Source organism: Astatotilapia calliptera, chromosome 3 (genome assembly GCF_900246225.1).
Source record: "Astatotilapia calliptera chromosome 3, fAstCal1.2, whole genome shotgun sequence".
In the NCBI taxonomy this organism is placed as follows: domain Eukaryota; kingdom Metazoa; phylum Chordata; class Actinopteri; order Cichliformes; family Cichlidae; genus Astatotilapia; species Astatotilapia calliptera.
The window spans coordinates 7,445,307-7,470,284 of record NC_039304.1 but is presented as its reverse complement, the minus strand read 5'-3'; the positions used below and the strand labels follow the sequence as shown (position 1 = coordinate 7,470,284).

The 24,978-nt window shown below is 41.0% G+C and overlaps 2 protein-coding genes and 1 pseudogene across 2 annotated transcripts; all 3 read left to right on the top strand.

Annotated features, from left to right (window-relative positions):
* Positions 1–1,712: 1,712 nt before the first annotated feature.
* Positions 1,713–4,467, top strand: LOC113011823 (uncharacterized). Its single transcript, XM_026151609.1, has 6 exons — positions 1,713–1,753; positions 1,905–2,252; positions 3,571–3,612; positions 3,710–3,811; positions 3,953–3,990; positions 4,091–4,467. Exons 1-6 carry the CDS (start codon positions 1,714–1,716, stop codon positions 4,199–4,201), a joined length of 681 nt encoding a protein of 226 aa, XP_026007394.1. The 5' UTR covers position 1,713; the 3' UTR covers positions 4,202–4,467.
* A 14,488-nt stretch (positions 4,468–18,955) lies between these two features.
* On the top strand, positions 18,956–19,757 carry LOC113011688 (uncharacterized; annotated as a pseudogene).
* A 974-nt stretch (positions 19,758–20,731) lies between these two features.
* Positions 20,732–22,947, top strand: LOC113011671 (uncharacterized). Its single transcript, XM_026151293.1, has 6 exons — positions 20,732–20,778; positions 20,959–21,302; positions 21,410–21,448; positions 21,543–21,653; positions 21,746–21,808; positions 22,747–22,947. Exons 1-6 carry the CDS (start codon positions 20,732–20,734, stop codon positions 22,854–22,856), a joined length of 714 nt encoding a protein of 237 aa, XP_026007078.1. The 3' UTR covers positions 22,857–22,947.
* Positions 22,948–24,978: the final 2,031 nt, after the last annotated feature.

Sequence of the window (24,978 nt, the reverse complement as noted above, 5' to 3'; positions counted from 1 at the left end):
TGTGCCTTAACCTACTGTTTCAAAACTAGTGCTGAGCTTATCTGGAATTCGCCACTTTGAAAGAGTTTCTTTGAGCAAGGTTTTTGCTTCTGCATCTGCATCTTATTTGCAAGAAAGGAAATCTGCTGCTTATTTTGAAAACATCTCAGCAAACACCAAGCATGTTTCTTTATGTTCACATGGCCTGAGTTCAATGTCAAAGTCCATGTGTAGATGATCAAAAGACTACTCTAGGTGTGGATGTGCTGCCTGTAGCCTTTGAATGCCTCTGCTTGTATTATTACTTGCACAAATCATACAAGAGTTAAAAGATTATTGAAAGGGTAATTACAGAATCTCTTTGTAAACCACTGTTGCTGTATTTGTTGTAAAATCCCTCCTTTTAATAGATGGTTCTTTCCATGTGTCAGTGTAGCATGATAAGAGCATCATCTCTAGCTCATCGTGTCACATTAAGCTGGCTGGTGTTCTTCATGAGCCTTTGGTTTGTTCACTGCCCTTGACTCTTATTCTGCTGGACTCCTTTTCTTGGCTGTTTGTGCTGTCTGGGTTCTGTTGGTTCTCAGCAGGGGCCTTGGGCACGGGTCTTCCTGTATGTTTCAGGCTTGGCGTACTGATGGCATGCACTGCGATTTGGTCTTTGTTTTTGTTGGGGCCACCTGGGGTTTCTGGGCTCATCTGGGTTTTTGTTAACACTTTATGTGTTGGTGTTCAAAGTCTAGTGATTTGAGAAGCCTTGATTCATGTAACAAAACTATGACAGACCCGTCCACATGTTCATGCTTTTCAGAATCTCACACACTTTATTAACACTCAATATTGCTGTTACAACACGGCTGCAGCTTTCCAGCTGTCAGCAGCGCATCTCGCTGCTGGCAGCGCATCTTTCATGGTTCCCATGACAGATAGTAAATGTTTCTTAGGTCTCATTTGATATTTTGTTTAGGTTGCTTGTTCTTCCTAGTTTAAACATTTAGTTTTCTAGTTCTTGGTTTCTTCTTCATTTAATCTGCTCCCTTTTGTGCTCTGGTTGTTTTGGTGTCGTCTGTGTTCTCCCCAGCCCGTCATGTCTATCACCCATGCCTGTTTCTTCCCCAAGTGTCAAGCCTGTGCGTCTTGGTCTGCGTGGTTCCTGTTTTATTTTGACAGGCTCTCATCCTGTGTTCAGTTTTGCTTCCTACTGTCCTATTAGTTTGATTATTTCCAGCTGTGTTCCCTGTTTTCCTCTGCTTATTGTCGTGTCATTGCTGTTGCAGTGTGTTTCCTTGTTCCCCCTGTTTCCATCGCTTATCCTTGTTTCTAGCTTTTTGTTTCCAGTTCTTAGTTTCTAGTTTTAGAGTTTTGTGTTTAGCTATGGTTTAAAACTTTACAGCAATAAAACTCCCTTCTTTTGGGTCTACCCTTTGCCTGCCACACAGCCAACAGTGACACTATCAGCATTTTAACAACAGCCAGCTTTTTAATAATGCATGTTTTTAAAGCTGAGAAAAAATGAAGCATCACTCTTCTTCTTATTCTTTGAAGTAAAGACAAAAAATAAGCTTGCAAAAAGCCCTTTAAGACTAAACATGTGTATCGTGACTCTATGACCTACACACATTTAGCTTTGAAAGCAACACAAAACTCCCACCTCTATCACATTTATCACACTGTGGCACCCTTCCTGGTGAACACACCATCTGCGGACATTGCAGGGCAGCAGTCATGTGCAGGATGATGAACGTGATACAAGCTTTAGCTCTTTCTTGTTTCTGTAAGTTTGCTCTATTACTCTTTGACATCATTAGCTAATCTTTTATTGCATTTTTAACCTATAATAATTTAAACACATTTGCTTATTAGTAACTTTACACTCACAGGTGTAGCACCATGTAGAGCAATTAAACATCTCATTGTTTCCACAGTTTCAGGCTGGATTGCTGTCTCAGGTTCTGAGTTTCAGACCTCAGAGGTGCAGGCAGGTGAAAATGTCACTCTGCAGTGCCCCAGGATTTACACATATGACGTTACGACTTTCTGGTTCAGACTGGTCAACGGAACCAAAGCCAACTCGATCGCTTTTAAGCAAGCGTCTAGTTCAAATGTTAACTACAATGCTGCGTTTCAATCTGGAAAATTTGAAATGACAAAAAACACCTCTACTCTCTTCCTCAAAATCAAACAAGTGGATGTGTCTGACTCTGCGCTGTATTTCTGTGGATTTCTTTCAGAAGGACGTCTAAATTTAAGCGTCGTGCAATTAAAGGTTGGAGGTAAGATTATTGTAAAGTCTTTGCCTCCTCATTCTTCGGTTATTACTCTTTTAATTTATGTTACATATGCAATGTAATTATTGTCAACACGCTGTATACAAAGACTATGGTGGTTATAGATTAAAATAAATATATAAATGAGGACTAAAAAAATCAAGGCTTTATTTTTGAATAGACACCGATGAGCCTAAATGTAAGTCAATTAGTTTTTCTTCTTTTATACCCTTTCTTGCCAGCCACGCTGTGGAGTACTTGGACGCGTGTGATGGAGCATTGTCCTGCATGAAAATCATGTTTTTCTTGAAGGATGCAGACTTCTTCCTGTACCACTGCTTGAAGAAGGTGTCTTCCAGAAACTGGCAGTAGGACTGGGAGTTGAGCTTCACTCCATCCTCAACCCGAAAAGGCCCCACAAGCTCATCTTTGATGATACCAGCCCAAACCAGTACTCCACCTCCACCTTGCTGGCATCTGAGTCGGACTGGAGCTCTCTGCCCTTTACCAATCCAGCCACGGGCCCATCCATCTGGCCCATCAAGACTCACTCTCATTCCATCAGTCCATAAAACCTTAGAAAAACCAGTCTTGAGATATCTCTTGGCCCAGTCTTGACGTTTCAGCTTGTGTGTCTTGTTCAGTGGTGGTCGTCTTTCAGCCTTTCTTACCTTGGCCATGTCTCTGAGTATTGCACACCTTGTGCTTTTGGGCACTCCAGTGATGTTGCAGCTCTGAAATATGGCCAAACTGGTGGCAAGTGGCATCTTGGCAGCTGCACGCTTGACTTTTCTCAGTTCATGGGCAGTTATTTTGCGCCTTGGTTTTTCCACACGCTTCTTGCGACCCTGTTGACTATTTTGAATGAAACGATTGATTGTTCGATGATCACGCTTCACAAGCTTTGCAATTTTGAGACTGCTGCATCCCTCTGCAAGATATCTCACTATTTTTGACTTTTCTGAGCCTGTCAAGTCCTTCTTTTGACCCATTTTGCCAAAGGAAAGGACGTTGCCTAATAATTATGCACACCTGATATAGGGTGTTGATGTCATTAGACCACACCACTTCTCATTACAGAGATGCACATCACCTAATATGCTTAATTGGTAGTAGGCTTTCGAGCCTATACAGCTTGGAGTAAGACAACATGCATGAAGAGGATGATGTGGACAAAATACTCATTTGCCTAATAATTCTGCACTCCCTGTACATATGCAATGTAATTATTATCAACACTCTGTATACAAAGACTATGGTGGTTATAGATTAAGATAAATATAGAAATGAGGACTAAAAAAATCAAGGCTTTATTTTTGAATAGGCACCGATGAGCCTCAGGATGACATGGACGGCATCTCTCAACGTAAGTCAACATTTCTTTTATTGTGCAGATGATTAAAAACACATGAATGTGAAATAAATTTCAGCCGTGTTGCTTTTTACCTTTATTTTTGTATTAGAGGCTCACGAAGTAGCAAAGCTGACGAGTGTCACCCTCGGTGTTCTGTCTGCTTTCCTGTTTATGGTCATCACTGTTCTGGTTGTTCAACACTGGAAATCAGGTACTTTTTACTTCAACTATGTGTTTCTCTTATTTGGTGAAACGTCAACTATATGAAAAAATACAATGTTGCCACAAAGTCTTAGCTTTTAATGTCACTGTATTGTTCACTGAATTGATGATCATGTCTTTGAATTATCAGCTAACGAACATGAAAATAAGAATCCAGAACAATTTGAGGTGGGAGCCTTTGTATACCGTATGCTGTAATGTTTGAATATTTTGATGCTTGCACCTTTAAGCCAGTTCAGTTATTTTATTTCTGTACTTTTAATTACAGAGTCTGGACCCTGGCACCCTGAAGGATCCAGCACTGCAATCAGCAGTAAAAAGACGCAGGAGGCCTGCAGCAGAAACTCATGTTATTTATACTACCAACAGAAAAAACTAATTTCCCTGCTGCTTCCTGTTTTTATTTCTATTTCCTCTATACTTTCAGTTGCATCTTCACCCCATCAGCCCCTATTTGTTTTGTTTGCTACATAGACTGCCTGCCACTGTATGCAGGAAGCTGCTGTACACTGTCCTTTAACAGATATGATCAGACACTTTTTTCAGTATGTGATTCTAGATTTTTTGTTGCGTTTACCTCAACCTCAAACCAGCAGGAGACAGAGAGCCTGCAGCTGAGAGAGAAGTAAAATTCATGTTGCTTAAGCTGCCAGCAAGTCAAGTCAAGTCAAGTCAACTTTATTTGTCAATTCTGCCACATGTACAGGACATACACAGAATAGAAATTGCGTTACTCTCAAACCCTAGTGATTAGAAAAATGCAAATAAAATAATTAAAAAGTAAAAATTTAAATAAATACAATACAATTTTACGTATAACAAAAAAAGCTATGCAATGTACAATATACAATATTCAAGTAAGGAGGCATAGTGGTGCAAAATAGGCAAATAGTGCAAATGGAGATTTAGTAGTGTACGGTAAGAGATAGTGTAACAACAAAGTCTTATGAGGTAATGGCAGTCCAATGCTACACAAAGTGACTGGAGCAGGCCAGTGAGTGCGTCAGAGAGTGAGTGTGTGTGTGTGTGTGTGTGTGTGTGTGTGTGTGTGTGTGTGTGTGTGTGTGTGTGTGTGACAGAGTTCAGTGAGACCGTGGTGGAGAAGAGGGGAGAGGGGGGCAGAATCGGGAGGGAGTTTAGCTTCCTGACAGCCTGATGGATGAAGCTGTCCTTCAGTCTGCTGGTCCTGGCCTGGAGACTCTGCAGTCTCCTCCCTGACGGCAGCAGCTTGAAGAAGCTTTGCATTGGGTGCGTGGGATCAGCCGCTATGCAAAGGGCTTTTTTAGTGAGACGGGTGCTGTAAATGTCCTGGAGGGAGGGGAGAGAGACACCAATGATCCTCTCTGCAGCTCTCACTATGCGTTGGAGGGTTCTATGGCAGGACGCATTGCAGGCTCCAAACCACAGCAGATAGTAATGTGATAGTAAAGTTTAAAAAGAAGCTGTGAAACCTCATCTACTTGTTTTGATTACATACGGTGTTGGGGAGTAACGGAATACATGTACCGCCGTTACGTATTTAAAATACAAAATATGAGTAACTGTATTCCGTTACAGTTACCATTTAAAAAGGTGATATTTAGAATACAGTTACTTTGTTGAAATAAATGGATTACACGGCGGTACTTTCCTGTTTCATATTGTGGCGGGTCAGGACTGTTTGGGTTTTGTTTGACAGCTACGTTCTGTTGCTCCAGGCGGCAGCGTTACGGTTGCCATATTTACAGGGCGACACTCTCGCTCTCTCTGCGACTGTGTGTTTCCTTTTTGTTGTTGTTGTTGTGCTAAGCTATGCCAAGCAATTTGGTTAGCAGCGGTGTGTTTCTGTTGGAAAATAAACGGCTGTGCTTCCTGGCAACTCAGGGTAGCAAGACCAAACGACACCTCTGTCTCCTCCTTGTCTGAGCTTGCCACAGTATGTTTGGCTTGTTTCCTCCGAAACAATAAGTTCCGTTGGAGCAGCCTTTCAACGCCTCTCTCTGTCTCTCGCCTCACAAGCAATTATTTAATGAAAGTGATTAAAACTGCAGCCATGCACCATTTGAAGACAAATAAATGGATAAATGGACAAAGCCTGCGCCACAGGAAGATTTCAGCACTAACAACAAATATGACATGACATCATTAATTCAAATACTAAGAGAGACATTATTTACAAAACTCTCTTCTTGCTGGTCTAACCGGTGTGTTTCTGTGTTGTGTCTGACAAAGAAGGGTAAAAAAAAGAAAGACCTCCAAGTAAATATCTTACTCGCTTCAGCTCCTCTCCCACAGGGGAATTGTAGAAAAAGGGGAGGGGCCAAAGGGGGACACTGTATTCATAGGGTTGCACCAAAGAAGAAGAAGAACAATGAGTAGGTGCTCTATCTGATGATGAATATAACTACAGGCTTGAAGGTCCTAACAGTCAGGTATAAAGAACACATTTTGTGTAATTATAACAATAAGTAATCTATGACTGGGCTACACTGGTCTTATATGCAAAAGCAAAAATAATTAAATCATAGGAGCTATGGTATTACGTATGTTTCTCTGAAATTAATTCCATCAAGTTTTATATAAAACACAAACATGATTTTAGTTTGAATACACTGACATTAGTAATTGTTTCACAGTTTCTATTATCTTGTATGAGAAAAGAGAAGTTGTCTTTCCTGACATTTGAACAAACAGAAAGTTTGTAGCAACACTGTTTATCAAAGGCTTTTAGCATTGCAATGAAACCACACGCAAAAATAGCTGAACTGCTTTCACATAAAAGTTTCACATCTCTCTTTCAGCTTTTTAGGTCAACTGCTTTAATGCATTTGAAAAGGGTGACATGCTTTTAGAGGAAAAAACACTGATCCAGTAAGAGGCTCTACTCTGAAGGCCAGGCTGGTTTCATTTGACAGAAAGCAGCAAAAACTAAGTTGTGCCTCTTTGAGTCTTTTAAATTGTTCCTCATACTCAATGAGCTTGAAAAGGTTAATCATCATATTTAGAGAGGATTACCGCAAGTACGTTTCAGACTGGGTAAGGCATGTGATGTGAAACAAATTGACTAAGAACCAAAATCAAACTGATTTTCAGATATTTATTGAAAGATTGTTGAAGCCTTTGTAAAGACATCAATACTGCATGGACAGTCTTATCACAAGGATTGGCCAAAAAGCAAAATTATAACAGCTCCTTTATACTCATTGTGTGGATACAGTGGGTATAAAGGATCTTTCTTTTCCATGGTTGGGAATTCTTGATATCATGCTGATGCTGGTGGTGGATTTCCACAGGTGCAGACCCACCACACCGACACCAGTGAACATCTGGGGAACTGACAGTGGGATAGTGGACTGATGCTCATTACAGGAATGGTCAGAGCTGACTCTACCTGCTCAGGAAGGTTTTGGAGTGCAGCAGGTGCTCCTGAAGACCTTTTCTGACTCTGTGGTGGCATCAGCCATCTTCTATGGTATCTGTTGAAACAGCAGCTTATCTGCAGCTGAGAGGAAGTGGTTGGATAAGCTCATCAGGAAGGCCAGCTCTGTCATGCCCATTGACTCAGTGCTGGTGGTAGGAGACAGAAGACTGGCAATTAAATCATCAATGTCTGCACTACATGCATGAATCTGTTGGAGACCTGGAGAGCTCCTTCACTGACAGACTTGGACTTTATAATTATCACTGCTCCCAGCAAACACATGACAGGGGGAGAAACAATCAGTCACATTTATCTCTGAAGGAGTAAATACACCCTGTGGGGGTTCAAAGCATATTGGAGGCCTCGCAAAATCACTTGTGGGAATGAAATGACCACAGAGTGCTGGAATTTAAGATGATGAGTCAAAATTTGTGTGGTTGATATGACAAATGAACTCACAGCAGTAATTGTTATTGTTATTAGGGTTGATTATAAGTAGGTCTAACTGCCATACAGAGAATTCACTAAGAATTTATTAGTGAAGTAGTTTTGAGATTCAAATAGTGTAGGCACAAATTTATTTGGATAAAATTTAGGACTAGAGAAGAAGCTGAAACTCTCAGGAGGAAAGCACCTTGATTGGTTCTTCAAGCCTTTCCAGCTTTTGTGTTTATGTGGATGTTGATAAATGTGAAAATGATCACGAATCACAGAAAACACAACGCAACCAAAAAACCTCTCAGGTCACACCATCCTAAACAGGTATTGTCTGTGTTTAGCTGCTGATACCTGGTGACAGAGTTTCCCCCGTGTGTCACTTAGTTGGAGCTTGATAAGCTCTTGTTGGGGCACTTTTTCACCCATCACTCTGACTTTAGTTCCAACGCAGCTGTAGATTGAAAGGGCAAAGCACGTTGATCTTTAAAACTCTGAGTAGGTTTTGTGGTTCTGGAATCCTCTTGTAATCGCTGGCATGAATCTTAAGCGGTTCAACTTTGACTTTAACCTCAGTCTGGGTTCACAGAAATATCTGGAATATCTCTTATCACGTTTGAGAGAAAAGACTAGGCTTCAAGGTTGTTGATGAACAAGAACACCGCATCTGTCTGACGCTGACTAAAATTTCTTTATGGGGAGCGATGTATTGTAAAGTGATTGCTGCAGTGATTCATCTTTAGAAACATGAAGAGGTAGAAACAGAGGCTGCAGCTTTCTATCTAGTTCTGCTTCTCCGTCTATATTTATCAAAATGTGTCAGACAACTGTTAAATGTTGCCTTCTGCACCCTCTAAGATAATGCTACTTGTGCATCTACAGCTGCAATGCTATTTTTATGATAACTGGTTTGCTCCTGCACTTACACAAGGGCCTATTAGCAGTTTAATGCTCTCTACATTTCAACACTGCTCAGTAGTTTGTTGCCTGATGAAGTTCACCTGTTGCTGGCTTTGCTCATTGGACAAGGTGCTGGGCTGAGGTTGACATTCACTTGGCTTTAGTGCCACTCTGGGTTCTTGGCTAGCATGCTGTCTGTGCAGATGCTTGCAAACAGCAAACCTGTAGACTGCACTGCTATTATCTTCCTCTGACACATAAACTAAAGTACTCTGATGCCTCACCATTGCTAATTCAGCTGCACTGCCTCCATATTGAATCCAGAGCGCGTTTCAAGATTCTGGTTCCGACTTTTAGAGCTCTCCATGGAGAAGCACCAGCTAACATACTTATTGTACATCATACAAGACTAAAACAAAAACTGAAGGACATCACGTGTTTCCCACAGTGGCCCCCAGACTCGGGAAATCTCTCCCACTTAGTTGAGAACTGTGGTCTCTTCAGTGGTATATTTTTATCTTTTATCTTTATCTGCCAAAAAAGCAGCCTAGCGTGGCAATACTGATAGTTGCTACCAGGGTTTAAGATGGCCCACTGCCTGGCTTGACCATTTCTACATGTGGAAGCTTTAACAGATTGAAAGAGGCTTCTTAGATAAGCGCTGCATGGATGAACTGAAATAATGATTTTGCGACATGACATACTTTTTCTTTTGGGGTTTTTGTTCATTTTTTTTATAACAGCAAAGCTTTCTTATCATCATCTCATACCTACCTGTCTTGATTCTGGGTCATTTTGTATTCTTTATATCTCCATTTAAAATCACACAATATGAGACTTTAGTTTGCAGTAGTTTATTGATTGGTTTGGATACATTTGTTCTATTTGTAAGCGCACACATTTAGTTTACTTATATATTCATACCAGTTCATTACTTTGTTTGATTTTTGACTGACCTTTGTTTCTTTTACTTGCTTCTTACCTGCCATGATCCCTGGGAGTTGCCAGACTAAAGGTGGTGGCCAGGGTTTGAAGCCATTAAATACAAAGAGGAATAACTGGACTGCACCACCACTTCCTGATGAAGTGGAGAATGTGTATTTTCTTTAACTAAAAAAAAGCTTTTGTTGGTGTTTAGTTTATTAACAAAATAGACTATACTGCATTGTTTTGTTGTTTATGACTGTGTTTTGTTTAGTTACCCCTCATGTGTCATAGTGGTCTAATCAGCCATTATGGATGCCCTTGTGTGTCACTTCCTGTTTAGGTCAGTTATATTTGTTTGGGCAGTTGTTTGGTTTGTTCACAGTTTGTTGCCCGAGTCCAGTTTTGTTTCTTTGACCTCTTTTATGAGCTCAACATTTATTACTTTTGTAAATATAATGTTTGAGTTAAATAAATGGAAACCCTATTTTTCCTAATAATTACTGTGACTCCTGCGTTTTTTAAACTTGGTCCAGCACACACAGTTACAAATGACACAGACTAATGTGGTTTCTGCATTTTCTTCTTTCTATTGTGATACAGTGACACTGAGTAACCTCATGTATCATGGTTAAACTTTTGCAGCTCAAATGTGCAGCTAGTATGTTAAAATAATTACCATGCCAGAGTGGTAAAGTAAATCTAGTGGTGCAGTGTTGCCACTGTTGCCTCACAGCAGTGAGGTTTGATTCTGCTGCCTGGCTGGGCCACTTCTAAATATGAAATCAGGTTCTACCTAGCCTCTTGACCACAGACAGCTGTGGTAGATTTCAGATGCTCTCGAAATCAGAAGCACTGAAATCTAACATTGACTGGTTTTCACCCTACTTTTTTTTAAGCCAAGCCCAGAATGATCTCTCATATGCTATCAGACTGTTACAGTCAAGGATAGTAAAAGTACTGACTCTGTGGTTGTTTTGGTATGTGACTGTAAATTTTTCACCTACAGAATGTGGACAGAATGTTTACCTGAACTCTGCAGTGTTGAGACTCCACCCACAAACATCAAGAAGCAGAAGGCCTGCAAAAGAGACACAAGTGGAAACTCGTGTTGTTAATGCTGCCAGTGTATAGAGCTGATTCGCTGTGTTCATGATGGGAAAATGTGTTTAGTGATTAAGTCTTTATAACCCTGGACCATTTTTGTGTCTTTTTTTTCTGCCATAATTTGTCTTTATCTGAATTAAACAAGGGCATATAAACTTAGTCATACGAAGAGTCACGTGGTCTTTGGGGGGAGGGAGGCATAAGTGAGATACTGATTACTTCACAGGAAGAGACTTCACAGTGTGGTCCTAGCACAGCTGAACTGTACAGTCAGTAATGGTTCACAGCAAAGTTTAAGAAGAGGGAGTGAAACTTGAAGTACTTGTTGTTGACTAGATAACGTCAGCCTTTGTATTTTTACAGACTTTAAAAAAATATTCAAAGATAATACAATGTTTTATAATGAAAGGTAATTGAAAATATATTTTTTCAATCCTGCAAGCTTTGAAGAAAAACAGTGTATGAGTCACGAATAAAATCTCTGGAATAGTAAGAATTTGCTCATTTCTTATATCTTTGCTGATGGAAATGATGAAACCACAGATTTAATATTACATGAATTGTACTAAAATAACGTCTTCTGAATTTATTTTAATTTCACCAGCTTCAGGGATTTTTTTTTTTTTTTTAATTTTCCTCTATTACAGCCTGACACAGTTTGTGTGTATATCAACAGTTTTCTTGCCTGACCATGTTCTTCTGCACATTCTGGCACACAGCAGGTCTTGTGCACCTCCCCCTGTTATTTTCCACTGTGGTGACAGCACTGTTTATCAGCCGAATTGAAAGCCACAGAAACACTAGCCTTTAAAACCACACGCAAAAAAAGCTGCTCTGTTTTCACACTTACTTACTTTACTTCATTGTTTCTTTGCGTGCATCAGGACAACGAATATAGTTGATCTAAGTGACTTTAACCATGAGCAGAGGTTGGTTTCACTCTTTTCAAATGCATTTACTGATAGGGTAACTGAAAGGGTTGAAATGCTTGCAGCTCACCCCGCTCAGCTGCATGTATTGTAAAATCCATAGAATGAGACACAAGCTGTGTCTCAATTCAGGTGCTGCATCCTTCAGAGGACCCGGCCAATGTGGAACGAGTCTTCCGATGACCAAGAAGGCCAAAAGTGCGAGGCTGTGAAATGGGACGGTCAAGCCATCAGATTTGCATCACCTGTCCCTGGATTTTAGGGAGCAAAGAGTCATCTGCTCTTTGCTCCCTAAAATGTAACACGACATTGGAGTAAATTCTCTTCCATCTCACACTTCTGTTTAATAAGTTTTCTGTTTGAAGTTTATTCAGCTGTGTGAAAACTATAACTTTAATCTCAGCCAAACCGATTTACTCCGGAACAAATAAAACACTGATGAAAGCCAAACAATAACATTTTTAAGTTACCTAAGAAACCTGAATTTCCCAGAGTAACCCACCCAAGGGATTAATAAAATTTAATCTAATCTAATCTAATAGAGGCGAAGGAGGTGCGGAGGCCGGCCGCGCGGAAGGCAGGGGCGGCGACGCAGGCGAAGGAGGTCCAGAGGTTATCCCTTTTAGTGGAGTCAGGCTGCTCAGCTTTTGACCACTTAAAAGAGAGGTTTTCCACAATTCCTATCCTCTTCCAAACTGACTTATCTCGCCAGTTCGTCATTTAAGTGAACGCCGTGGGATAAAATGCATGAAGTATGTTGCAAAATTGCAAAAAGCAAAGGAGGATCCAGAGAAAGGTAGACATGTCATTTGGGGACTAGATAGCCCTCAGTGACTTAATCTGTCACTGAGGGCCAACAACTGATTTTTGTATGTTGTAATATGTTTCTGCTTTGCTATAAAAAGTTTCAGACACAGCTGAAATGAGGAACTGTGCCATGCATGTGGAATGTGCGAGACAGTGTGTAGAGCCATAATAGGTGATAATGGAAAGATTGAGGCTCAGGTCGGTATGCCAAAAAGTGAAGACACCGCACTTGACCTAAGAAATGAGAAGCTGTGCCAAAGTTTAGTTTAGTTTTGGACATGATGGGGTGAAGACCGCAGAGCCTGAAAAGAAAAAGAAACTGTTGTTATTGTGAGATAAATAGGCAATGCGATGCCTCGAGAGCTCAGAGCTCACATGACTCTGTTTGCTCTTTCATGCGCATGGTAATTAAGGTGTTGATTGCAGCTAACCGTGTTTGCGGGCTTAATCAAAGTTCAATGACAGTAGTTCACAATCAACATGTTCATAGAGTGCACTTATTGTAAGACAATCATGCACAAGCTCTCATGGGCCACAACAAATGACATGGCAGGCCTTGAGTTTGATACATGTGGTATAAACAGTCTGATTAAAAAACAACAAATACGTGTGAAATATCACTGAAAATGGACAGAGTGACTTCCTATGGATGCACATAATTTAATTACCATTTAGACATTTAGATTGTATCATGTTATAGCAACATAACTGAATCCAACAAATTCTGGTTGCTGACGTACATATAAATCTTAAATGATTGAATTATTTTCATCTTGGAAAAAAATATTATTTAGTTCAAGTTATATTTTAGTTTCTTGTGAATGACAATGGGTAAACAGAGACCAGAGGCTCTATTTTAATCCATTGGAGGAATATCAACACATGTCAGTGTTTACCCTATTTATCATAGTAAACAAAAAAAAATGAGGGAAGAAAATTAATCATTGTTTTGACCTGAAGTATCAGGGTCGTTGTGGATTCCTTTGTCATCTTGGACTTGAGAATTATCAGTTATCAAGTCAAAGGAAACCTTTGTGTACTTTTGAGACGCTCCTTCTGTTGTGGTTACATGAATATGCATAGGTTCATTAACATATGACATCTCACATAGGCGTTCATGTGAACAAAGAGTACCTTGTCTGTATGTCATGTAGGTATGTATGTGTGTGTGTGTGTGTGGGGGGGGGGGGGGGGGGGGGGGTCAAGATGTGACCCTGTGAATGACTTCCCTAAATCTGGTGCCAGGAGTCCAGCAGTCCACCTAAACAACAGGCACTTATACTTAAACAGATACAGAGTACGTGTCCTCCTATAGTATAAATCAGGTACGACCTCTCTCATGACCTTAAGATCTGTGTGTATGCCAGAGTACTCTGGGAGGCACACAGAGTCTTTGCAGACTGCTAAGGATCAGACATCTATCATTATGCAATCGATTATAAAACTCTAAGCATATATGAGTATATATTTCTAAGCATAAATGACAATCAACAACACAGTGGGGCAAAAAAGTATTTAGTCAGCCACCGATTGTGCAAGTTCCCCCACTTAAAATGATGACAGAGGTCAGTAATTTGCACCAGAGTTACACGTCAACTGTGAGAGACAGAATGTGAAGAAAAAATCCATGAATTCACATGGTAGGATTTGTAAAGAATTTATTCGTAAATCAGGGTGGAAAATAAGTATTTGGTCAATAACAAAAATACAACTCAATACTTTGTAACATAACCAGACATCCCGGACTGCGCGCTCAAGCTGGAGGGCTTTCATCTGCTGCGCGCGGACCGGCAGGCCGCTCTCTCCGGTAAAACCAAAGGTGGAGGCGTCTGCTTCTACATCAATAGTGGCTGGTGCACAGATGTAACAGTGATTGCTCAGCACTGCTCTCCCTCTCTGGAATATCTTTTCATTCACTGCAAACCGTTTTATTCTCCGCGGGAGTTTGCTTCATTCATCCTGGCCGCTGTTTACATCCCGCCAGACGCGGATGCGCGAGCAGCTCAGTGCGCACTCGCAGAGCAGATTCTCCACACGGAGCGGACATACCCGGACTCTCTCATCATTGCTCTTGGGGACTTTAACAAAGCCAATCTGAGCCATGAGCTTCCGAAATACAAACAGTATATTAAATGCCCGACCAGAGAGGAGAGGACATTGGATCACTGCTACAGCACGATCAGCGGGGCCTATCGCGCGGTGCCGCGCGCTTCACTCGGACTTTCTGATCACGTCATGATCCACCTAATCCCCGCGTACAGACAGAGGCTGAAGCTCTCCAAACCTGTCGTGAGGACCAAAAAACTGTGGAGCAACGAGGCTGTGGAGGAGCTTCGCACGTGTTTGGAGACCACAGACTGGGACACTTTGAAGGCTGCTTCTAACAGCTTGGACGAGTTTACGGACACTGTCACCTCCTATATCCACTTCTGTGAGGACAGCATTGTGCCATCACGCACCAGGGTGAGTTATAACAATGACAAACCCTGGTTTACCCCTAAACTCAAAAAGCTGTGGCTGGAAAAGAGTAAGGCGTTCAGAAGCGGAGACAGGGACTGCTACAGAGAGGCCAAGTACAAGTTCACTAAGGAAGTGGACATTGCCAAACATCAGCACTCTGAGAAGATGCAGCAGCAGATATCAGAGAATGACTCGGCCTCTGTGTGGAAAGGTTTTAGGAATATTACAAACTACAAGCCTAAAACCCCCCACTCCACTGACGACTTGCTCTTGGCCAACACCCTTAATGACTTCTACTGTCGTTTTGACGAGCCATCAGGCAGCCTTCACACCTCCAACGACCCCAACAATAGAGGCACTTTGGACACTCATTCCCCCACCTCTCCCCCCTCCATAGAGCCATCACCACCTTCAAACCGTTCACCTACAACACCCGCCCCCTCACCCCACACAAAAGAGGATTTCACACCACCTCCTCCGACCACAACTCTTCATATTCATGAAGCAGATGTGAGGAAGCAGTTTAAGAATCTGAATGCTCGGAAAGCTCCCGGCCCAGACGGTGTGTCTCCTGCCACCCTCAGACACTGTGCAAACGAGCTGGCCCCAGTGTTTTCTGGCATCTTCAACTCCTCACTGCAGGCATGTCATGTGCCTGCCTGCTTCAAGTCCTCTACCATAATCCCTGTCCCCAAGAAACCTAGGATCACTGGACTAAATGACTACAGACCCGTGGCTCTGACATCTGTGGTCATGAAGTCATTTGAGCGCCTAGTTCTCTCCCATCTCAAGACCCTCACGGCCCCCCTCCTGGACCCCCTGCAGTTTGCATATAGAGCCAACAGGTCTGTAGACGACGCCATCAACATGGCCCTACACTTCATCCTGCAGCATCTGGACTCCCCAAGAACCTACGCCAGGATCCTGTTTGTGGACTTCAGCTCTGCCTTCAACACCATCCTTCCAGACCATCTCCGAGACAAGCTTTCCCAGATGAATGTGCCTGATCCCATCTGCCGGTGGATCACTGACTTCCTGACGGACAGGAAGCAGCACGTGAGGCTGGGGAAGAATGTCTCGGACTCCCGGACCATCAGCACCGGCTCCCCTCAGGGCTGTGTTCTTTCTCCTCTGCTCTTCTCCCTGTACACCAACTGCTGCACCTCCACCCACCAGTCTGTCAAGCTAATCAAGTTTGCAGATGACACCACCGTTATTGGACTCATCTCGGACGGGGACGAGTCTGCCTACAGGAGAGAGGTTGAACGTCTGGTGTCCTGGTGCAGCCACAACAACCTGGTGCCGAATGCCCAGAAGACAGTGGAGATTATTGTGGACTTCAGGAAGCACACAGCCCCACTCCCCCCCATCATCCTGACTGACACCCCCATCACCTCTGTGGACTCATTCCGCTTCCTGGGTACCACCATCACCCAGGACCTGAAGTGGGAGCCCACCATCACCTCCGTCATCAAGAAAGCCCAGCAGAGGATGTACTTCCTGAGGCAGCTGAAGAAATTCAACCTGCCAACACGGACGATGATGCAATTCTACACCGCAATCATCGAGTCCATCCTCACCTCCTCCATCACCGTGTGGTACGCTGGAGCCACTGTCAGGGACAAACAGAGACTGCAGCGTGTTGTGCGCTCTGCTGAGAAGGTGATTGGCTGCAGACTCCCATCTCTGCAGGACCTGTACACCTCCAGGACAATGCGGCGTGCAGCTCGGATCTCAGCTGACCCTTCCCACCCTGGACACAGTCTGTTTGACCTGCTCCCCTCAGGCAGGAGGCTCCGGTCCATTCGCACCAGAACCTCTCGCCACAAGAACAGTTTCTTCCCCTCTGCTGTTGGACACATGAACAATAACCACATGACTGTCCCCGCCACTCACACATGACCCTACGCTGTGTCACTGCATCATTCCATGTCTGGCACTGATCACCACCTGCACTCATGTATATATCCTTCTACGTAGCACTCTTAATTCTTATTCTCATGTATATATCTAATGTATATCTCATGCACATATCTTTCTTTCTACATGGCACTTTAATTCTTATTGTTTGCACTGAAGCACCGCAGCAAATTCCTAATGTTGTAAACCTCAACATCTGGCAATAAACCCATTCTGATTCTGATTCTGATTGTTGGCAATAACAGAGGTCATACGTTTACTATAGGTCTTTACCAGGTTTGCACACACAGTAGCTGGTATTTTGGCCCATTCCTCCACGCAGATCTTCTCGAGAGCAGTGATGTTTTGGGGCTGTCGCCGAGCAACACGGACTTTCAACTCCCGCCACAGATTTTCTATGGGGTTGAGGTCTGGAGACTGGCTAGGCCACTCCAGGACTTTCAAATGCTTCTTACGGAGCCACTCCTTTGTTGCCCGGGCGGTGTGTTTTGGATCATTGTCATGTTGGAAGACCCAGCCTCGTTTCATCTTCAAAGTTCTCACTGATGGAAGGAGGTTTTGGCTCAAAATCTCACGATACATGGCCCCATTCATTCTGTCCTTAACACGGATCAGTCGTCCTGTCCCCTTGGCAGAAAAACAGCCCCATAGCATGATGTTTCCACCCCCATGCTTCATAGTAGGTATGGTGTTCTTGGGATGCAACTCGGTATTCTTCGTCCTCCAAACACGACGAGTTGAGTTTATACCAAAAAGTTCTACTTTGGTTACATCTGACCACATGACATTCTCCCAATCCTCTGCTGTATCATCCATGTGCTCTCTGGCAAACTTCAGACGGGCCTGGACATGCACTGGCTTCAGCAGCGGAACACGTCTGGCACTGCGGGATTTGATTCCCTGCCGTTTTAGTGTGTTACTGATGGTGACCTTTGTTACTTTGGTCCCAGCTCTCTGCAGGTCATTCACCAGGTCCCCCCGTGTGGTTCTGGGATCTTTGCTCACCGTTCTCATGATCATTTTGACCCCACGGGATGAGATCTTGCGTGGAGCCCCAGATCGTGGGAGATTATCAGTGGTCTTGTATGTCTTCCATTTTCTGATGATTGCTCCCACAGTTGATTTTTTCACACCAAGCTGCTTGCCTATTGTAGATTCACTCTTCCCAGTCTGGTGCAGGTCTACAATACTTTTCCTGGTGTCCTTCGAAAGCTCTTTGGTCTTGGCCATGGCGGAGTTTGGAGTCTGACTGTTTGAGGCTGTGGACAGGTGTCTTTTATACAGATGATGAGTTCAAACAGGTGCCATTCATACAGGTAACGAGTGGGGGACAGAAAAGCGTCTTACAGAAGACGTTACAGGTCTGTGAGAGCCAGAGATTTTCCATGTTTGAGGTGACCAAATACTTATTTGCCACCCTAATTTACGAATAAATTCTTTACAAATCCTACCATGTGAATTCATGGATTTTTTTTTCACATTCTGTCTCTCACAGTTGAAGTGTACCTCTGGTGCAAATTACTGACCTCTGTCATCATTTTAAGTGGGGGAACTTGCACAATCGGTGGCTGACTAAATACTTTTTTGCCCCACTGTATAAACCTAACAGACCCGAACTTGACAACAAGAAAACACATGGCAGACATGAAACACATGAAGGCCAAGGGAGGCTAAAACACAAGGCGTGAAGACACAAAAAGACCTAACAAACAAAGAATTAAAGGCTGAGCAATTTAGGAGCTTAAGAAAACTAGATGAGCTTAACATAAACAAAATCCAAGAACTCTCAAGTCTTAACTAATAATTGCAAAAACCAGAACTTAACATTTCTTCCATACTAATAAGAAATACACAATACATCGTGAACTCAAAGCAGACGCAACAGTCACTCAGAGAACATAACAATAATGATTAACAAAGCCTCAAAAATACACTAATGCAAAAACACTCCAATAACCATCATAACAAGTACACAATGACAATATATTGAACTGGATTAAAAACCCAACAGCAATGTAAAGGAAAAAAGCGTTGAAACAGATATAAGGTAAAATCATATTTCAAATATCATTCTACAATATATGTTAAAGGTATCTCAAAGCACTAAAGAAGCTAAAATATATGCAAAGACATTGCATTGTGTTAGCAGATCTTTGACAAGATGAACAAACAAAAATACCACGCCCCTCTAAACCCCTTTGTAAAAGCTGTGCATTACAAACTAACCTTGCAGTGACACATTAAAGGCACAATGAGGAACTTCGTTTTCATTTCTACTTGTTTTCTCTGCAGTCTCAGTAAGTAATTGTACCTTCTTAATTTTAAATTATAACTGCTACTGTTATAAAACAATAAATTAATTAAACCAAATAATCTGCTGTTGTTATCCTATTACACTAACTGTTCACTCAAATTATATGTATTCTTTTAGGCTGGATCTCTGTCTCAGGTTTTGAGTCTCAGACTGTGGAGGTCCAAGCTGGTAAAGAAGTCATACTTGAGTGCTCCAACAGTTCAAGTCTTCAAACATACACAGAGTGGTTCAGAATGGTCAACAAAACTACCAGCTGTATCTCCTCAATGTTTGGGTTTCATAGTCAAGCTTCGTTTTGTGCTGGATTTAAAAATGAAAAATTTAAAATGAGTTCCAACATCACCTATATCTTTCTTACAATCAAGAGGGCAAATATATCTGACGCTGGGCTGTATTTCTGTGGATTTTACATCAATAGACTTATAGTCTATTATAATGCAACAGAGTTAAGAATTCGAGGTAAGCTTCTGTTTTTTATGTTGATATGTAAAAATGTAGAAACTGAAGAGGTTTTAGATATTACTTCTAAGTTTCATTTTCAAACTTAATATAGCAGTAATAACCACACTGAAATGTTTTCATCTTAATTATTTTAGAAGAGGCTGATAGTATGACACGTCTGATGAGCATCCTGGGTGGTCTGACTGGTTTACTCACTATAGTAGTCATTATTCTGGTTCTAAAAATGAAGAAACTTCAAACAGGTAAATTTAGCTATATGGTGCTGCACTTCCTCTGATAAGGTGGTTGAGAAGTCATTTAGCCATTTAGCTGTGCTTGAGGAACTCCTTTCATTTTATTCTCTGGAAGATGGTCTCTGCAATTAGATTTAACTGAAAGGACAAAAAATCCGGTCTCATTGTGTTCTATATTCACATATACATTTCAGGCTGAGTTTTATGATTTTTGATGATGAGTTTATTAACACTTTATTTTCTTTTGCTGAGGTTAAAGAAAATGAAAGATTCTATTTTATTCTTTCTTGAATTTTCACTTTGATGCCACAGACACTGTTGTTCATCAATGGCATGTTTAAATCCAATTTAAAATCATAGCATACAGTTTTCTATGTGAGAAATGCTTTATTTTGTTTATTTCTTGAATGCAGTTCCTTAAGCACCACTAAATGGCTAAATGACTTCTCAACCACCCTATTATTTCCACCATTGAAAACCATTCTAAACCATCTTTGTAGTCATTCCCACTCCCACCACATTTTCCTATGATGTCACACTAACATTCTTAAATTTATAATGTATATAGTGATGTTTTTTACTGTTTGTAAGCTCATAAAAACTGATGAATGAATGAATGTGGAAATCAATAATAGTCAAAGGAAAATATGGCACACAGAAATAAAGTGTCACTGTGTGCAATTTAAATCTGTAAACTGATTGTAACATTTTGCTAACTTTAAAATTCATGTAGAATCAAGAGCAACTGTGAGTATAACAAAGCCTATAAACAACCATACTGTATATTCAAAAAAATGGGTACATATTCAAATTTGCAGTACTTTTTGAGTAGTTGAGTACTTTTGAAAAGTTTCAAGTATTTCTATTGAATATTTCTGGAAGCTAAAATATGTGCGAAGGTATTGCATTGTGCTGGCAGGTCATTGGCAGGATGGAAAACAAAAACACTCCGCCCCTCAAAGCCCATTTATAATTGCTGTGCTACAAACTATCTTTACAGTGACACATTAAACACATGATGAGGAGTTTCATCTTGATAACAGCTTTGTCTCTTTGCAGTCTCAGTAAGTACTGGCACCTTATTGCTCTCAATATTACTCTCTTAGTTACTTTGATTAGCATTACTTACTTTGATTGATTAGATCACATTACATTAAAGTAAGTAAACCACATCTACTGATGTTACCCTGTTACAGTAACTGGCCATTGGGCTCAAAAATATACTTCATGTTCTTTAATTTTAATCTGGAACTTTGTTTCAGGTTCTGAATTTCAGATTGTGCAGGTCCAGCCGGGGGAAGAAGTTACACTGCGATGCGCAAAGATTTCTGGAAATCTAGTAGCGACGGGCTGGTTCAGAGTGATCAACAAAACTAAGCCCAGCTGTATTTCTTCTGTGATTGAATCTTGCAGTGAACCTTCATTCTGTTATGGATTTAAAAATGGACTCTTTGAAATGAGTTCAAATGTTACCTCTGTCTTTCTCAAAATAAAGCAAGTGAATATATCTGATGCTGGGCTGTACTTCTGTGGCTTTTACACAAGTGCACACACAGTATTTTCCAGTGCAACAGAGTTAAGAATCCAGCGTAAGCTTGATTTTTCTCTTTCAGTTCAGTTTGTACATCATATGTAGCACTGACATGGCTTAAAAACAAGAAATCGCTAAGTTGTCTTATCTCTATTTTTCTTTAAGGTGGTGGCTCCAATGATATAGAAGATTTTAAAACTGAAAGTAAGATTTTTTTATTTTTTTATTCTGCACATAATGTATAATGATATTTCTACAGCAACCAGATGGAAAAAGTTAAAATTAATTCTTTTTGTAGAAGGGCCTGATAGAGTTACATACCCGATGAGCATCATGCTGGGTGTTGTGACTGCCTTACTGACTATAGTGGTTGTTATTCTGGTTCTAAAAGTCAGGAAACTTCAAACAGGTAAAATTACTATATGTTGTTTCACTTACTCTTGTAAGCTGATTCGCAAGCCAAATAATGGCAGGTAATTAACTGTTTATTTGGAATTTTAGCTGCACATGATGAACTTCAGCCAGAAAGAAGCACGGTAAACCCCTTTTTTTTCTTTCTTTCTTTTTTTATACATACGTTAACTGTATGCTGTGATTTAAAAGTTACGTTTAAACATGCATTAAGGAGGGGTTAAAGTTAAAGTAGGAGGGAAACAAAAACTCAGAACTTCTTCTGAGCTCCAGTACATTTTCATGTAAATGCTGTGAATTGCTCAACTCTACTGCAATCCAATATTTACTGCTCCTTGTGGATTTAGCCAACCAAATTCAACAAGACATAAACAGATGTTTCACAAGTTTTATGGCTGATTTCCAACTACTAGACACTAAAAAGTTAGTATAAAATCTAAAATTTGGAGATTGAATCTGATCAGCATCATCACCAAAATTGAAATAGTTTGGACCACAGTTAACTTTATCAAACTGCGGAGTGCTGTTTTCCATGCAACTTTTGAATAATACAGAATTTGTATATTTCACTTTGTTTGGCAATTATTTAACAAAAACTCATGTATGGATCTGATATTTTATTTAAAAACACAAATAATTTTATAAAATCAGGATATAAATGCAATAATTGAATTTATAGTTTGTAAAATTTCACTTCCTCAACAGACCTTACGTTTGAAAATAACATCTCATCTTGCTCTCATGTCTTGTCTATTACAACTTTCTCCATTTCTGTGCCACAATTTTTTTTCTCTCCCTGCTAAATACAGTAGCTGTACATTACCAGTCGGACACATTTTGTGACAAACTTTGCATAAACAGTTTGCATTTGGTAACATTTATTGAGCTGTTTGAAAATTTAAATTTGAAATTACCTGCCACATGAAAAAAAAATTACTCCTCTTCTCTAGTGATAGCTAGATGCTGAAATAGTTCCACAGTTTGTTTGTTCTTTTTTTTTGTTTGTTTTTTTTTTTGGGGGGGGGGGGGTGTTTAAATGAGTTGTATAAATGATACAGCATTTAAATATGATTTTCAGAATTTGAGCCCCGATGATTTGAATTATGCAGCTCTGAGTTTCCAGACAAAAGCCAAAAGAAGTTGGAGGTCTGCGACACAGAGAGAACTGGAGCCCCATGTTGTGTATGCCGCCACAAGATAGACTCAGCAAGTGGCTGGAAATGCACAGAATTGAGAATTTTAAAAGTTGAACTCATGATTTATGTTAATATGCTGATGTGTTTTTGTGCATGTGTGGCAGGTGTTAGGACACCTTGAAAAAAAACAAATAAATAAAATGTAATATACAGATTGTGTTTACATTCACTCTTTGCATCTCTGTGTCTTTCTTAGTTATGCGACTTTGTTCTAAGAGGAAAAAGTCATACACTGAAAGGTGGTGATGGAGGAGTCAAAAATGCCACAGACTGTCAGAGTTTAATGCCCTGATCTGCAAAGAATGAGGTACATGACAGGAAGAGAGAGAGCTCTGTGTGGTCTCAGTACAACTGAGGCAAAGATTATGCAGCTTCTAAAGTCAAAGTTCAGCTGCAGCCATAGAAGGCTGTGTTCCATTTGAAAGTGCCATCAGTCTATCTTGAATTCAAACCCTGCTTTGTTATAGCTGTTGATGACACACATACATACACACACATATATGTAACTCACTTTACCTAACCATGACAGTGCAACTTCACTGAAACCTTTAAAATATCTGGTATTTTAAAATTAATGACTAATTCATATTTTTCATTAAAGTAAAGTTTTAGAAGGCACTTTGCATTCATTTATTCGTTCATTCATTCATTCATTTTACCTTGTACCTTAAAATTTCATTGCAATTTCATGAATAAGATTTACCTGCTGCAGGCCTGATAGATAAACAGGTGGATGGTACATTCAGTGGCAGGTATAAATATTCACAGCCATCTTTTCATTTATATGCAAAAATCCTAATTAGATTTAGTTTGTATTCATGTTTTTAAACCAAATGTTAAATAAGTCTATGATAGAATGGAGAGCAGGGTGGTCATTGCCTTTTCCCCAAGCATCCCAGAACAGAGCCCAGTCCCACCATGACCCTGGGTTGCTACACGGTTATAAAATAAAAGAACTGATAATATAAATATTATATAAAAATCTGGTTATAATACAAATACAGCACAGGCACGGTGGTTGGCACTGTTGCCTCACAGCAAGAAGGCCCTGAGTTCAACTCCACCATCAGGCGAGGGTCTTTCTTTGCAAGACATGCAGTTAGTTGCGTTAGATTAATTGCCTATGCATTCACACCCATGGGTGTGAATGCATGGGCAATACCCGGGTACGCGTCTATGTGTTAGCCCTGCTGGGGACCTGTGTTCCCTCCCTCTCGCCCTATGACAGCTGGGATTGGCTTCAGCGCCCCCTGTGACCCTGAAAAAGATAAGCAGAAGTGAATGGATGGATAGATAATACAAATTCCTAGATATTTGTTAGATCCTGCAAGAGTAATAAGGGTGAGAAGACTTGGAAGAAAAATGCCATACTCTCTAGGACTAGGCTCACTATTTATGATGACTTAGACAAATATTGTAAATGTATGTTAGATTTGTCAAGGTTCAGTGGGTAGAAAGGGGAACCAAACACTGGACACTTCCAAGAGAAAACAGTGAATTTATTTAAAATGATTAATACAAAGAAACGGGCTGGTCTGGACCGGTGTCACCTGTGACACATGAAACACATTAGGAATTTTCATGTTGATTGAGGATTGATGATGGCTTAAATTTCACATGGACTGATGAGCCTTTTTTTTTTTAACTCAGTCCTTAAAAGAACATACCTAGTGGACAACCACACCTTCTACCCGAACTTCTACCCTACTCAAATGGAGAAACTCCAGTAACCATCGAGGTTCTGGAGTTGTGGGCGTATTCCACCCACACCAACTGGTTGCTCCACGTGGTCTGGATGGAGGAGGCACCGCACCACAGGACTGCTCCTGCTTGGCCCTCTCTGCTTGTCCATTAGTCTGGGGGAAACCTATGGACAAACTCACTTGGGCCCCGAGTTCGGAGCAAATCTCCCTCCACACTTGGGAAGTGAAGTGGGGCCCCCGATCAGAAACGATACCCTGAGGGATACCATTTAGACTGAAAACATGCTGGGTGAGAATTTTGTCAGTCTCCAAGGCAGTGGGCAGATTGGGGAATGCCACAAAAGGAGCTGCCTTGAAGAACCAGTCAGCGATAGTGAGGATTGTAGTGTTACTGCCAAGGGCGGGAGACCAGTCGTGACGTTCT

Bases quoted from the DNA above. Each gene is read 5' to 3' on its own strand.
- LOC113011823 (XM_026151609.1), top strand. From the start codon at position 1,714: ATGATGAACGTGATACAAGCTTTAGCTCTTTCTTGTTTCT. The intron at 2,253-3,570 runs GTAAGATTATTG...ATTTTTGAATAG, and splicing joins CGTGCAATTAAAGGTTGGAG to GCACCGATGAGCCTCAGGAT. The intron at 3,812-3,952 runs GTACTTTTTACT...TTGAATTATCAG, and splicing joins TGTTCAACACTGGAAATCAG to CTAACGAACATGAAAATAAG.
- LOC113011671 (XM_026151293.1), top strand. From the start codon at position 20,732: ATGAGGAGTTTCATCTTGATAACAGCTTTGTCTCTTTGCAGTCTCAG. The intron at 20,779-20,958 runs TAAGTACTGGCA...TTTAATTTTAAT, and splicing joins TTGTCTCTTTGCAGTCTCAG to CTGGAACTTTGTTTCAGGTT. The intron at 21,809-22,746 runs TTTTTATACATA...ATTTGAGCCCCG, and splicing joins CTTTTTTTTCTTTCTTTCTT to ATGATTTGAATTATGCAGCT.